The sequence below is a fragment of the Mustela putorius genome, unplaced genomic scaffold, assembly GCF_011764305.1.
Source record: "Mustela putorius furo isolate JIRA1106 unplaced genomic scaffold, ASM1176430v1.1 tig00000929_pilon_pilon_pilon, whole genome shotgun sequence".
Taxonomy (NCBI): domain Eukaryota; kingdom Metazoa; phylum Chordata; class Mammalia; order Carnivora; family Mustelidae; genus Mustela; species Mustela putorius.
In genome coordinates, this window is record NW_025421520.1 from 5,322,109 (window position 1) to 5,338,027 (window position 15,919).

A 15,919-nucleotide genomic window follows, 5' to 3' on the forward strand; every position below is an offset into this window, starting at 1 on the left:
TGCTTTTTCTGTTGACTGGAAGCAAGTCTTTAGGTCCAGCTTACACTCAGGGAGCGGGAATTGCACAAGAACATGAGGCCCGGGACATATAGGAATCATCAGGGGCCATCCTGGGGTCTCCTGCCACATTCATAGAACTCAATTTGGGCAAAAGAAATCCAATCAGAAAGGGGGTAAAAGATGTGTATACTCACTTCACTAAAGAAGATACATGAATGGCCAATAAACACATAAAAAGGTATCACTAGGCCTCAAGGAAATGTAAATTAAAACCACCAGGAGAAAAAATTATGCACTCACTAGAATAACTAAAAAAAAAAAAAAGTTAAAGAAAGAAAAACAAAAGGACCATACCAAGTTTTGATGAGGATGTGCAATGAACAAAATTAATCACACGGGGAAAGGTAAAACACAGCCCATAAGCAAAACTGGCTGTTTGTCATGTTAAACATATACCTCCGTATGACCCAGTCATTCTACTTTTTGCTGTTTACCCAAGAGGAATGGAGTTGGGTCCATGCAATGATCTGACCATGTTGGTTCATAGCAGCTTTGTTCACCATGGTCAAAAATGCATCCCCAAGGGAATGCAGACTTTGGCCTAACCATGCAAGGGGCACTAGTCAGCCGCAAGCCGAACAGAGGACAGTCATGCTCAACTGGGTGACTGAATCTCAAATTCCTGATGCCGAGTGACATAATCCGGGGGCAAACAAGTGTTTACCGAATGTTTTCATCCATATGAAATTCTGAAAAATATCTATGGCCACAACACCAAGACCACCGATGGCCTTGAGATGGCAGAAGGAAGGAGGAATGAACCACACAGGGCAAGAGGAAACATCTGGGGCGATAAAAATACTTTGTATCTCGATTCTAGTGGTGATTTTACGTTGGCTTATCGTACTGTGCACTTGAAATGGACCCAGTTCCTGTAAGTAAATTATATCAATAGAAAAAGAGACACTGTCTTTCTTAAAGGATTCAGTTTGCCTTCAGCAGGCCCTGCAACTATACTCAGTTGGTCTGCTCTGTGTCCCCTGTTCACATCAGTCCTAATTTAGCGATGTAACACCCTAAATAACGGTGAATAAAGATCGCCAAATTCTGCAGAGCCAAGGGCAGAAGAGGCAACAGAAGGGTGAAGAGGCCCCTTTGATTTCAACTTGACGACTGCACTTTCTTCTGAGCACTTTACGTAGAACAGAGCAGAAAAAAATGGAAGTAGTCTGTTAATCAGTCCTGGGATCGAGCCCTGCATTGGGCTCTCTGCTCCACAGGAAGCCTGCTTCTCCCTCTTCCACTCCCTCTGCTTGTGTTGCCTCTCTCGCTATGTCTTATTTAAATTTATTTCTTTAAAAATAAAATCTTAAAAAAAAAAAAAGACTGAAAAACTATTATCAGTGGTCTGCTCTGGAAAGGCCTAATGAGTAGGCCAATTGTAAGGGAAAGAGTGGAGAACCATCAAAAAGCCTTCCTGTGACTTTAGATCTTTGTGTTACTTTTTTTTTTTTTAAGATTTTATTTTTAAGTAATCTCTGTCCCATGTGGGACTTGAACTCACAACACGGAGATCAAGAGTTGCACACTCCACCGACTGAGCCAACCAGGAGCCCCCTTTTGTTTTGCTTTGTAATAGAAACCCAGCACAAAATTACAGCTTGATGCATTAAAAATTAAAAGGATGATTGAACTTATTGAGCAATACTTTTTTTTTTATTTGCAAAGTATTATGGGATGACAAGAATTATCAAGAGAATAAAATATATTTAGCGGTCAGTAAGTCCTGTCAAACACAAACCTAATAAAATATTTGGGCTAGCAAAAAATAAAAAACAAATTTGGGCTTACTTGTCTAAAAGCAAGAGAAAAACATATTTCAGACCCTGACTCTTGGGTCCACAGAAGTGGAACTTGGGGCGTTACAGACTAACCCTATGTATGTGTAGGGTTCCTTCTGCTTATCTTTGATGTGAATTTCTAACCCTCCCAGATATTTTAGTGGCCCGCCTACCATGGTGCCGGGCATGCGACAGATACTAAATATTTGTTCAATGTCCGTCTTCAAAATCTTAACATTGTCTACTTTTGGGAACTTAGATGACAATTTAACGGTAAGAATCCAGGCAAAAGGGACTTTTTGGGCTTAGTTCATTTTCTTCATCTCTTATTTGATCGTCTGAACCAGGTTTTCGGCTGACTTTAACAGTAGAGATCAGTTACCACTCTGAAAAAATACTGTGGAAAGATGCTCTTTAAAGCCAATCGTATGTAAATGTTAGGGAGGAACTACATTTATATGGTAGCATCTGACATTATTATTTGGAAAAGTATCAAGATGAACAAAACCTTTTCCCCAAATACACTGATTGAAATCAATCAGAAGAATTAATAGTTATACTGTCAAATACGTTAAGTTTTTGAGTTTTTACCAAATCTCTACACCACTTTTAAAAAATCAATTGTTGGGGTGCCTGGGTGGCTCAGTGGGTTAAAGCCTCTGCCTTCGGCTCAGGTCATGATATCAGGGTCCTGGGATCGAGCCCCGCATCGGGATCTCTGCTTCCGCGGGGAGACTGCTTCCTCCTCTCTCTCTCTGCCTGCCTCTCTGCCCACTTGTGATCTCTGTCAAATAAATAAACAAAATCTTTAAAAAAATAAAAATCAATTGTCTTCACTTAACAGAAATTAAAGCTGTCAGGTGGGGACCAGAGCTGGCAGAGGTCCCCACCGATTTCCAAACCAGGACATGAAGTGCTGTGGCCGAGGCTCATCCTCGGACGGAATCTATTAAAATAAAAATATTTGCTGCAACCGCCTGTTAGCAAAGGCGCTTTGTTTTCTCTTCTAAATGCCAGTTCCATTGCTCAAGGGAAAGCGACGGTGGTCATCGGTAAATAGGAATGAGGTCCAGAAGAAACATGAGTAAATGGAAAGAAATCATCTGCGAACCCATTCATCCTAACAAAATCAATTGTTTACCTGCCGTGTTTTCAAACTGCTGGGCTAAGAATGATAGTTCACTTCACTCAGGGATTTTTGGAACAGCCACTGTCTGCCTGGCACAGGCGCTACGAAGATGATCGGTCTTCAAAGATGACGGGATTGGGGGAAACAGCAAAATAAATCCCAATCTTGTGTTAAGGGCCTCGCAGAAAGAAATAGGTGGGGTAAGAGAAGCAGGTAACCAGGCGAGCTGTACAAGAGGTCAAGAATCAGGAAAGGCTTCCTGGTGAAGGCTGAGCCTTCTTCTTTAGGACTCATTCTTAAAGGAGTGGGGAGAACTAGCCAAGTGTCAGGAGTACGGGGAGAGGCCAGAATGGTCAAACCCTCAGTGCTCTGAGTAGGAGCCGTGCCTGAGCATGGCGGATGCAGAGAAAACGGGGAAGAGAAGACGAAGAAACGAAAGGACCCAAGCCCTGCTCTGAGCTGAGGCACTCACAGGGCATTCCCAGAGGTCCCCAGAGCCACTGAATGGTTCTAAACGGTGGTGGGGTGGACCTAACAGGAACAAAGCTGTGTGTGTTTATTTTTTTTTTTTTTTTTAAGATTTTATTTGACAGAGAGAGATACAGGGAGAGAGGGAACACAATGGGAGTGAGAGGAAGAAGAGGGCTTCCCGCTGAGTGGGGAGCCTGATGCGGGGATTAACCCCAGGACTGGGGTCACGACCCCGGCTGAAGGCAGACACTTAACGACTGAGCCGCCCAGGCGCCCCAAGGCTGTGTGTTTAAACACTCTGCCTCCCGCGTAGAGATGAGACAAGATAGAAGCCCAGCTGAGCATCGCAGCAGAGATGGAGACTGGGTCGGGAGGTGGGAGGGCTCCAAGGACAGGAAGACCGGTGGAGAGGACTCAGGGCTACCTGCGAGAGATGAGTTTGAATTGTCGAAATTAAATTCCAGGACAGGGACGCCTGGGTGGCTCAGTTGGTTAAGCAGCTGCCTTCGGCTCAGGTCATGATCCCAGCGTCCTGGGATCGAGTCCCACATCTATGACAAATAAATAAAAAAAAAAAAAAAAAAAAATCTTTAAATTCCAGGACAGCGCTAGGAAGCAGTCCCGAGCTCAGGCTTGCTGGGAGCTTGTGACTGAGGCTTGGAAGTGGTCCGCGCAGAGGAGGGGTCAAAGCTGGTCTCAGAGCTGAGCGAGTCGCAGAACAGGCAGCTCCTGTCCTGGCACTGGTGGGCTCCCCTTCCTACCTCCTCTTCCACACAGAGGACGCCTTTGTTCCAAGAAGACAGCGGGGGTGGAGGGTGGGGGGGCGGGAACGCCAGAGCTGCAGGTTTCCACATGCTAAATTATTCAGGAGCTACTTACCCAGTATTTAAGGTTGATTTATTTCTTGCAGAAGCTATTTAAGATAAAATAAAAGGTAAAGTGAACTCACATCCGACCTCAGCGCATCAAGGAAAGCTTTTTTGGCAGTCATTTTCTGAATAGGTCTTCCTGTCCGATGGTGTCCAGAATACACCTAGGCACAGTTATGTAAGACAAACCTTAATAATTTAGCATTTCTCACCAACAGGCAAGTCACACTGGTAATGGCTCCCTGGTTGTCAGGCATTCGGTCCATAAAGTTCAACTCCAGCCTCCTGCTCCCTCCCATTATGGCAGAGGACGGCCGCCCAGGCCGGCTGCAGAGCCTACAGAATCCGGGTAGAAATACTGTGATCTGCACGAGGCCCAGCTAGGAAACCCTGGGTCCTCTCTACCGTGATCTGGCAGTTTCATTCTCGAGAGAGAGGAGATGGCACCACACGGGCAAACCCCTTCTCGGCATCCAGAGCGTTGCCCCAACTCTTCCCTCTCCTGGCTTCCTCACCTCCCTGAAACAGCTCCCGTGGAGCCTGGCGTATAAGGCGTTGAGATTTTAAGAAAACCTCACCTAAAATATCACCGTGAAAGGGCACCGACGGCCACCAACTTTCGACTGTGTGCTAACCATCTGTGGCGCGTTCGACCCCGTCGCCGCGTCTGTGCGAGCCGGAGACTGGCCGCAGACCCTCGGATTCCTGAAACGGGCCTGGCGTGTTATGACCGAGAGCGGTTCCATCCCTGAGAGGGCTCACGAAGTGGAAGCAAGCTACGGAAGGGAGCTCTGCCTCGCTAACCTGGAATACAGGGACGCTTTTATTTCCATCTCCCGGGACAACCCGGGTGGCTCCGTTGTCTGCCTGTGGCTCAGGTCATGATTCTGGAGTCCAGGGATCAAGTCCCACATCAGGCTCCCTGCTCGGCGGGACGTCTGCTTCTCCCTCTGCCTCTCCCCTCTCACACTCTCTCTCTCAATCTCTCTCCCTCTCCCAAAGAAATAAATAAAATCTTTATTTCCGTCTTCGCCTGCACACCCACGATCAAGTGGATTGAAGCCTGAAAAACTCACATTAATTTGTTTTAATTTCCGTTCTCTCCCAACTTCAACAGCAACAGGTACAGGACTTTGTAGTCTGAGAACCCATTTGCACACTCACTGCCTCCAGACACACATACTTCCATTTATGGCCCATTTTGACCTGTCCCCCCCCAAAAAACAACTCATCCAGATTACAGGTGAAATTGATTGTGCACCCAATAAACACCAATTAGGGATTTGTTTGTATAGTTATACTGGAATTACTGCAAGAAACTAAACATCGATTTTTCAAAAATGAGGATGATTGACACTTCTACTATGTACCCCCGTGTTGTTTTTTTTTTTTAATTAAGCTTTTTATTTTGAGCTCACTGTAGATTCACATACAGTTTGTTGTAAGAGATGAGTGCCCTCTACCTAGTTTCTCCTAATGGTAACATCTTGCAAAACTAGAGTGCGGGAGACAGTGAAACCCTCACACATAGCTAGTGAAAATGTAAAAAGGTGCAGCCCCTGTGGAAAACAGTTTGGCAGTTTCTCAAAATGTTAAATATAGAGTTACCATATGACCCAGAAATTCCATTCCTGGGTCTATACCCGAGAGGAATGAAAACATCTGTCCGCACAGACCCTTGTCCTTGAATGTTTATAGAGCAGCATTCACAATAGTCCAGAAGGGAAGAACCGCTATATATCCATCATCCGATGAATGGAAAAGCAACATGTGGTGTATGCATACAATGGTATATTATTCAGCAAAAAAAAAAGAAAAAAGGAAATGCTGATGCATGTTACAATGGCGATGAACCTTGAAAACAGTACGCTGAGTGAAAGGAGCTAGAGCTAAAAGACCGCGTATTATGAGAGTCCCTGTCTATGAAATGTCCAGAACAGGCACATCTACAGAGAGAGCACATAGAGCAAATGGTTGCCTAGGGCTGGGAATAGGGCTCAAGGGAGTGACAGGAAGTGACTACTAGTGGGTGCTCTCTCTTTGGCATGATGACTTCCCATCCCCACAGTGATGCAGAAAGGATCCGGTTTCTTGTCATCCTTGCCAGCATTTGGTGTTGTCACTGTTTTTATTTTGTCCGTTCTAAAGGTGTGTAGCCACCATATACTGTGGTTTTAATCTGTAACTTCCCTAATGGCTGGTGTTGTTGAACATCTTTTCATGCGCTTACGGCCACTCCTCTTTCTCGGTGAGCTGTCTCTTCATATCTTTTGCCCTATTCCGAATTCTAATTTTTATTTCTCTGTTATTGAGTTGTTGGGGTTTTTTTTAAGATTTTTATTTATTTGACAGACAGAGAGCACAAGTAGGCAGAGAGGCAGGCAGAGAGAGAGGAGGAAGCAGGCTCCCCGCAGAGCAGAGAGCCTGATGCGGGGCTCGATCCCAGGACCCTGAGATCGCGACCCAAGCTGAAGGCAGAGGCTTTAACCCACTGAGCCACCCAGACGCCCCAAGTTTTGAAAGCTCTTTACGTGCATTGATGCATCTGTCAGCTGTGTGGTTTCACAAGTATTTTCTCCCACTCTGTCTCTTGTTTTTTCATCCTTTTTCCAGGGTCTGCCACAGAGCAGACATTTCTAATTTTAATGAGGTTCCGTTTGTTCATTTTACCTTTTATGGATCATATTCTTGATATCAAGTTGTACCCTTTGCCTAGGAGATCCAAAGATTTTTTTTTTCTGAAAGTTGTTAGTTTTATATTTCATTTTCAAGTCCATGACCCAATTTGAGCTCATTTTGTATAAGATGTGAGGCTTATGTGGAGGTTTATTTTTTTGCCTACCAACCTCGGCTCCAATGCTACTGTGTCTGCACCTTCCTCAAACATCAGTTTGACATATTTTTGTGGGTCTATTTCTAGGTTGCCTATTTGTTTCTATTGACTTTTGTGTCTGTGCCCCTACCAGTACCACAAAGTCTGGATTACTTCTTCATTCTTCCTTTTCAAGATTGCTTTAGCTGTTCTCCAGCCTATGCCTTTCTGTATAAAATTTCAGAATTAGCTCATCTTCTCTACAGAAAATCTTGTTAGGATTTTGGTAGGGATTGCATTAAATGCAGAGATCAGTCTGGGGGAGAACTGACATCTTTACTAATCTGGGTCTTCCAAGACATAAACATGGGGTGTCTCTCCATTTATTTCAGTCTTCTTTCATTTCATCCACATACTGTAATTTTCCACATACAGATCTTGTACATGGTTTAAGTGTGTACCTGCACATTTAATTTCCTTTGCAGTGATTATAAATTATGCATCATTTTGAATATCACTTTGCACAGGTTCATTGCTAGGATATGGAAATGCAACGAATTTTTGTGTGTTGATCTTGTAGCCTATGACTTTGCTGAACTCGCTCATTCTAGTTGGGGTTTTTTTGGTTCTGTTTTGTTTTTCAGTAGATTTCCTCCGAACTTTCTATGAAGACAACCATTTCATCTGCACATAGAGATGGTTTAATTTCTTCCTTTGCAACGTGTATGCCTTTTCTTTCTCTTTCTTGCCTTAATGCAGTGGCTAGAACTTCCGTACTATGTTGACTAAGAAGTGTGTGCAAAGAGGTCTAGAACCTTGTTCCTGAACTTAGAGCGAAAGCATTCAAGCTCTTGCTGTTAAGGAAGACACAGCTCTAGGCTTCTGTTTTGTTTTTGTTTTTCCTTACCCCCCCACCCCTTTTTAAGCAGAAGCTTAAGACAGGGATTGGCCCAACTGAGATGACAGAGCAAAAAGGAAATGCAAAGGAGACTTCGGTACTTCCTCTTCCAGGCCAGGCTTGCAAGAGTGATAAAACTAGCTTCCTTTTAAGGGGTGGGTGTGTTGGGGGTGGGGGTGCTTTACAGCCCTAATCAGCGCTAGAGAGCTGATCGCCCTTGGGGCCCCTGCAGTCCGCCATGAGCAAAGGGCGCCCTGGATGGGGCAGAAATTGGCTGTCACGCCGGAGGGCCTCAGGGAGCCGGGCGCCCGTCTCCCCTCCTGCTGCCCTGCTCTCCGGGCGGCCCTGGCAGCCTCCCTGACCGCCAACCTGAGCTGCCGATAGGAGAGTCTCAGATACCCAAGATCCAGGGTGACCGGAGTGGCCAGGCCAGGCCGAGATTTGTGTGGGCTCCGGGCCGGGGCTGCCCCGAAGTAGAGCCGGCTGTGAAGAAAGCGAGCGCACGAAGGCTGGGTCACACGGGGAGCTGCCAAGTGCATCCACGACACGTTTTCCTTTTTTAAATAGGGGACGAGGATGGGCAGTTGGCTCTAAAATCCAAAAAAGGAAAGCAGTGCCCCCACCCCCACCCCAGCCCAGCCCAGCCCAGCCCAGCCCGGCCCGGCGTGCGGGGCCTTCTCCCCTCCGCGGCCCCCGGCCCCTCTCGCGGCCGCGTCGCCCCGCCCACCGGCGGCGCGCCCCTCTCGCCCCACCCCCGCCGGCCGAGACCACACCTGCGCAGGTGAAGCCCGCGGGGACGCGCCGGCCGGGGGCGGCGGGCACGGGGCGCGGCGGCGCGCGGCGGGGCGGGAGGGCCGGGCGGGATGGCAAAGCCGGCCTCCGCTAATGGCCGCCCGGCCGCCGCGGCGGGAAGCAGGGCCGCGGCCGGAGGGGGGCGCCCCAGCCGCCGTCGCGCGAGCCGGCCGCGGGCTCCTCGGGGTCCTCTTCCCACGCTTCCTCCCCGCCGGTCCGTACCAAGGCCGCCGGGGGCTGGGGGGGGCGGGCCGTTCCACTCGGGGTGGGGGGGCGGCAGGTCAGGCCGCGGCGCGCGCCACCTGCGTTCCCCGGGGCGGGGGCGGGGGCGGGGGCGGGGGCGGGCCGGGGCCGGGCAGCCCGCTCGGGGCCGCGGGGTTCCCTCTCCGCCCGCCCCCCACGCCGCCCGGGCCCCGCCGCCCCGCAGCCCGCCCGGAGGCCCCTCCCCGCGGCGGCCCGCGCGTCCCCGCCCGCACCCGGCGCCCGCACCCCCGCGCGCCCCCGCGCGCCCCCGCCCGCGTCCCCGCCCCGCACCCCCGCGCCCCCGCGCCCCCGCCCTCGCGGCCGGGACGAGCGCCGCCGAGCGCATGCTGATCCCTGTCCTCCTCCTCCTCCTCAGGCGGCGCTGGCGGCGGCCCCGGGACCCGCGGAAGCCGGCATGCTGGAGAAATTCGAGTTGGAAGAAGACGGTGAGTGTCCCCCGCCGGAACGCGCTCCGCGTCGTGGCCGAGGGCCCGGGGCGCGGGGACCGCGGGGTGCACGCCCCGGAGGCCGTGCGGCCCCGGGCTGCCTGCGGAGCGCGGCCGGGGATGCCGACGCCGAGCCGGCCCGGGGGACGTCCGCAGTGGCCCGCGGGCGCCGGGTCCGGCCGGAACCCTCGCCGGGCTCGGGAGGCAGCGGCGCCGGCCGCGCTCCGCACCGAAGGGCGGCCCTTTTGTCCTTACCGGCCCAACTCGAAGGAGAGCAAGGTGTCACGCCGCGAAATTGTTCGTACTGCCACCGCGCGCCAGAGGCAGCCCCCAACCCTGCGGACGGCCCCTACCTTTAAATAACGCGCTCGGGTTCCCTTATCTGTGCCTCCGAAAATACCAGCAGCAGGGTGTGTCTGCTGGTTCGTAGGGAAAGTTAAACGGCACACCAGCGGCGGCTTAGGGCGCTGCTCTGGAGTTCAGGTGACCCCGTCACTTCCATCATTTCTGCCGCCTCTGCCCTCGCTCGGCTTCTCTTCGCCGCCCCGGTCTCCTCTTACTGCCCTGGATCTCGTCGCGAAGCTGTTAAAATGTGAAGGGGGCGAGTTTGTTCTCGGGCAAAATTAGCATCTTAAAAGCGAATACCATGAGCCTTCACCTGGATCTTATTTTGAAACTGTTATAATTGGAAGGGGATAAGCTGGTCTTTGGGCAAAATTTGGGCATTTGAAATGGGATAGGATGGGCTCAAAGTCCAGAAAGAACTTCGCACAAGATGCCTGACAATTTGAGGCATTTATTTTAAAAGAACTCCGCACTGCCTGGCATACTTGCGTTATTTACTTGGTGACTTCTCTTTTTGCCCCGAGTATGGATAGAATAAAGCTCCTGGAACAAAGAATGTGCCATGTGGGTGCTGTCCCCTGTGCCAGCCTTACTCTAATACTTGTGTCATTTAGTCAGGCGATCACTTAAATAAGCATACACAGCCGCGACAACAATGTTAAGCAGACACTGTTAGGCCGGTACCTGCATGGACTTTATGTTTTACATTTCCTGCAGCATTTCACAAACATGTCAGCTGGGAGCTAATGCATGCGTAGTAATCGTCGTTAAAAGTCTGCATCCGTATTTATTATTAACCAGCAGTTACACAATACATTTCAGAATCTTACTGGGACTTAATTTGCATTTTATCCTACTGAAAAATAACCCAGTATCTTAAATCGAATCCACCCCATTACTCATCAGTTCCGTGTCCAGTTTTGACCACTGTCCACAGAGGGGTATGGTGTGCTTCCCTGTCCACTGAGACTTTGTCTAAATCATGGGGGTTTTCTTTGTCCCCCAGACCAGTAATGATGAAGAGTCCATTACATTTAAACTTTCTGCAGACTCATGTGGGGGCAAGAGGAGAGTGGAGAGCAGATCCCTTAGCGAATCGCCCACAGTTGTGGTTGAGAACGGCCGTCCCAGCTTCACAGCTTAGCTCCATTGTTCCGCTCTGTGACTTCGGAGAAGTTACTAAACTCCTCCGAGCCTTACTTTCCCTGTTTATGAGATGGAGCTGATACCAGGTGTGTCGAGGATTAACTGAGATCATCTGCGGAGTGGTAGTACAGTGTCAGTGCTCTGGAAATGTTGTCACTATTATTTTTAAAGTCCCATTAACCACTTTACCAAATTCGTGGACTTTTTAAGGCTTTTATTAATGAATCTTAACATAGAGATTTATTAATGAATCTTAACATAGAGATTGTTCTCAATGTGGAGTCGATGGGGGTTTTTTCTCACTTGAGATGTATTGATTGACTTATGTTGCATGTTCTCAAAGCTGATACACACAAGCCTTGTTTTCTTTTGCATTGTTTCTGCCAACATTATTAAACGTCATTAACATATTAAACCTAAGCATCTGAGAAAGGGGATTTCCTGTTTTCTCCTATTTTTATCTATATTGCTGTCATGACTTTAAAGCATGCTGAATCCCACAAATAACCCTGTCAAACTTTTCTATCCAGTTTTTAAGGAGGCAGAATGTTAAGCACTCACTTGGAAGCTGTTAGCAGAGCTGGAAGAAGAAATAGTGTTGGCGTGGTTGTCCAAAGTGCTGCTTTGTTTCTTTTGAACTTTATATTGCTTATTCATCCATGGTATGGAAAAGCTGAGTATCAGGCAGAATCTTACATTTATTTGTGCGGGGAGGGACTCCTAACAGTTTGAGCCGTTACACCTTTAAATATCCTGTGAACTGATGTGTTAGCAGGCTCTGTGATAGATAGCTATTGAATAGGTCCTCATTAAATCTTTAAATTCCCTTCCTATCCAGTTCATGTCGTAATGCATGGCTTGCACTCCGGACACACTGCTTAGATGGAGAGACATTTGCTATGCACAGAAACATACGACGACGAGTATTTTTGTTATCAAGTATTTTTCGATTTCCTAAGACATTATAACTGATCCTCTGTCTGTGAGAAACAGTTTGGGGGCCCTGGTGAAGTCGGAGTTATCTCTTAAAACGTCTTTGCTTCTGGGAAGGAGGAAGAAGCTGTACCACCATCCACTGAGCCTGGTCGGGGTCATCTTTTGCCTGGGTTCTGACACCAGCAGCCTGCCCACTGTCGGCTGCCACCGCTTCCTCCCGTTACACTCTAACGGAGGGACCGCTCCTCTACGGGAAAGTCTTTACCCCCGGCTCCAATCTATATATAGGATAAGTGCGTGCTTCTCCTCATGTGCAGTCTCCCGCCTCCTCCCAGCCCCACACGCCAATGATCAGAAGGCGCTCTGTGCCAGAAATCACCAGACATCTTTTTAAGAGGCAGATACTAATTCTGCGGGTCTGGGGGGTTGGCGGGGGGTGCTGAGAGTCTGCATTTCTGCAACACTTCCCGGTGCTGCTGCTTCATAGATCCCTCTGTGAAGAACAAGGCCCTAGAACAGGCCTCAGTCAACTTCTGCAAAGGGCCAGATGGTCTCTGCCTCTGTCACGACTACCCAGCTCGCCGGGCTACGATTAGGGAGAAAGCCGCGAAGACCAAACTCAATCCAACAGGCCACGCTCCAGTGAAACTTTACTTAAAAAGCAGGGTAGGGACGCCTGGGTGGCCCAGTTGGTTAAGCGGCTGCCCTCAGCTCAGGTCATGATCCTAGCAGCGTGGGATCGTGTCCCACATCGGGCTCCTTGCTCGGCGGGGAGCCTGTTTCTCCCTCTGCCTCTGCTGCCACTCTGCCCGTGCTCACTCGCTCTCCCTCTCTCTCTCTCTGACAAATGGATAAATAAAATCTTTAAAAAAAAAAAAAAAAGGCAGGGCAGTGGGGTTCCTGGAGGGGAGCTCAGTTAGTCAAGCGGCCGCCTTCGGCTCAGGTCATAATCTCAGGGTCCTGGGATCAAGCCCCACTTTGGGCTCCTTACTCAGCAGGGAGCCTGCTTCTCTCTCTCTGCCTGCCATTCCCTCTGCTTGTGTGTTCTCTTTCTCTGTCAAGTAAATAAATAAAATCTTTTAAATAAATAAAATAAAATAGAAAACGGGCTGGATTGGGCTCCCGGGTGTAGTTAGCCAGCCCCCTGCTCTGCGCGCCTGTCGTGGTGTCTGCGCGTTAGGGTGTCACATCAGACTGTGTGCAGGGCTTCCTCTTCGTCTGTCCCCCTCCTCCTCCCAGTCTTACTGATGCATCGTGGCTCTGCCCAGATCTCACTCTCTTTTCGAGGCTGTCCCCCTAAATCCCTTCTGTGCCTCTCTCACAATTCATCTTGCTGTTCCCCGTGCCTGGGATGGCTGGGGCACCACAGGCGCTCGGCGGTGTCGGGATCCTAGCGAGGACGGCATCTCTGTAAATGTTACCTTATGGGAGCGTGGAGAGGCCGCTGATTCTGTGTGTGCAGAGCGATGCGAACCGTGCCTCACCCACAACAGTGACCGGATGTGTTTGCTCTTCCAATTTCTGATTCAAATGTGAGTCATATTGATGTTTGTTTTGTCACAATTCATTGTCTCGGACTTATTTAATGGCAGGACCAAGCACAAGTACTTCATAGGGACCTAAACACAACCCAAGAGTGCTTTCCGAAGTAGATAAGTGCCAGCCATTCATTCGTGATTAGTAAAGCTGTAATTCTGGCACCGCTTCAAGAATTTAGCGGCCCCTCGGAGCTATCTCTCTTATCTCCCAGCTTCTCTCTTGTCCCTTTAGCTGTCACAGACTCTGCACTTCTTTCAGGGTTTCGGTAACTTGCTGTGGCTGTCTCGTCCCACCTAACTGGCTCTCCAGCTGGCTTCTCCCCTCTTCCCCCGCCGTCTGACTCCTCCCTGATCCCAGACCATCCTGGCTGTCCTGGCTGTCCTGGCTGTCCTTCACCCTCACAGCATTTTCCAGAGCATACTCTTTCCAGAATTCACCTGCAACTCATTTTTCTAGCAAGGCTGGTCAGCCAAGTCTACACGGATCAAAAGTACGCAAGAAACAGGGCCGCCTTTTTAGAAGGGAAGGCATCTTTCAGTGAAGGGTCTCGGAGTTTTGGGCCCAGTTTGGTAATGAATTAGCTGCGTCCACAGATAATCCAGAGCCCCTTGGGGCTTTGCTGGCTTGTTTTGTTGTTAGGGTCATTGTGAGTTTTCTGTCTAAAACAAGGCGTGGCACTTGGTGAACTTGAACTTTTCCTTCTAATTCAAAAATACAGCCTCAGGCAACCAGCAGCCACTCTATAAACAGAACCAAACTTTGGTGCCCACTGAAACTCATTCATTCCAAACTGGGGGAGCAAAGTGGGCAAAGATCGAGTCTTGTCAGGGCACCAAGGACCTGAGATGTTGCCTGGTTCGTGGCTCTCCGAAGGGCCACAGGACGTAGACGGATGTACAGTGTATCTGCGGTATTCGAGTTTCTTGGGGGTGGGACAGTTCGGAGGGAAAATGTGTAAGAAGTTTCAGATGGGGATTGGATAGTGATAAGTTTGAGAAACACTGCTCTGACTTCTGGAAGAATTGTCTGTGTTCCCATGACCTGCGGAGCACCCCCTTAGCACCAGCTTTAGAGCCTCTGCTCTGTGAGGCTCAGCAGAGCCCACTAGGTCAGCCGCTGGCCCTCGTGTGAGGAGTGCTGACCTCTGGTGGCAGAGCTGCCCCAGTGACAGGCTCGTCCTCACCCTGTGGCCGCCCCTCCGCAATGATGATTATTATAGACTATTAGAAGGCTCTGATAATCTGTTGTCCAAACTCTCCTTCCCTTCTGAGTTTACATACTCGACTTAGACAAGAGATTCTCTCTTAGTTATAAAAGCACTTGCACTTTTATGAAACATTTACAATTAAAATCTTTTTTCTCCAGCTGGCCCCATATTTAAAGCTTGCCACATGTCATAGATTTCATGTCTCTGGAATCGGGCTGTAGCTTGACATTTGATGGTGTCTTGGATTTGATGAGATAGCGTGGTCGGGGGAGACGGGGGAGGCTTTGTTACCTGAAATGGAAAGATCCTGACTGCTTGAAATCAGGAGGAGAGTGCGGCAGGCTGGGGGGCATTCGAAAGAGGACCTGTCTCCGGGCTTCACCAGGCACTGAGAAGTCCTCAGGAGCCGAAGCGGCATCCTGGCCCTCTCTGTGGCGGCTGGATTTCCATGTCCTTCCCTCTCGAGACGGACCCTGCCTGCTCCGGGGGACACTCCGCTCGGACCCCAGGAGCACAGGCCGCAGTCCAGACCCAATTCGCGTGGCAGGGCAGTGGCCAGAGACAGTCCCATCTTGCGCGGGGGGCACAGTCCCTGAAAGACGTTATACCGGCATCTCTGTGACTTCAGTTTCACCCGTGGGTTTTAAAGTGGAGAAACTTGATACTACAGAGCATTTGGAGTTTGCTTGAAAGAAATGGAAAGTTTTGGGGAACACTTTTTTGTGGTTCTCAGAACCGGCACACATGAAGCTTGTCGAGCACGGCGGGGAGAGTTCATGTGTATCGAGCCCTCGGAACAGCCTTGAGAGTCGGTATTTTTATCATCTCTGTTTTAGAGAGGAAGAACCCAAGAAAATAAGAGAAGAAATAAATGACCTCGGGGCCGTGTCTGGGAAGAGGGATTCTAACACAGTCCTGTGTCCCGAGCCGCGTGCGTAACCGGCGCGGAAGCGTCCCTCACCGGGACATCTGTTTTCCCACCTGCCGTGACCCGCCGGCCCGCTTCCGGCTGAGCTGCCCAGGCACTTGCCAGTGTCTGCGGGCCTGCCGCGCCGCTTCTTGCTTTGAACCCTTGGTGACAGTCCGCAGAGCCATTCTCTGCCCTGCGCCCCCCGCGGCACCGTGCGACCCCCACGCACAGCCGGCGGGTCATTGTCGCTCCCCAGAGGTCCTTACTCGTCTTTCTCCGGCGCTGGCCATTGACTCACGGGCCTGCACAGGGCCTGCTCGCCTTTGGGTCCCACG

General features: G+C 49.9%; 1 protein-coding gene across 9 annotated transcripts in view; it reads left to right on the forward strand.

The window, feature by feature from the left end:
- The window catches only part of PRKAG2 (protein kinase AMP-activated non-catalytic subunit gamma 2), a 243,734-nt gene that overhangs the window by 179,607 nt on the left and 48,208 nt on the right, over positions 1-15,919 (forward strand). For 4 of the 9 annotated variants that reach the window (XM_045086350.1, XM_045086351.1, XM_045086352.1 and 1 more), the window contains one exon: positions 9,432-9,501. In XM_045086350.1, the coding sequence (XP_044942285.1) occupies positions 9,432-9,501 (70 nt within the window). Of the gene's footprint in view, positions 1-8,736; positions 8,802-8,880; positions 9,027-9,353; positions 9,502-15,919 lie in introns of those variants that run through there. The other 5 variants (XM_045086354.1, XM_045086356.1, XM_045086359.1 and 2 more) reach the window with 4 other exon arrangements.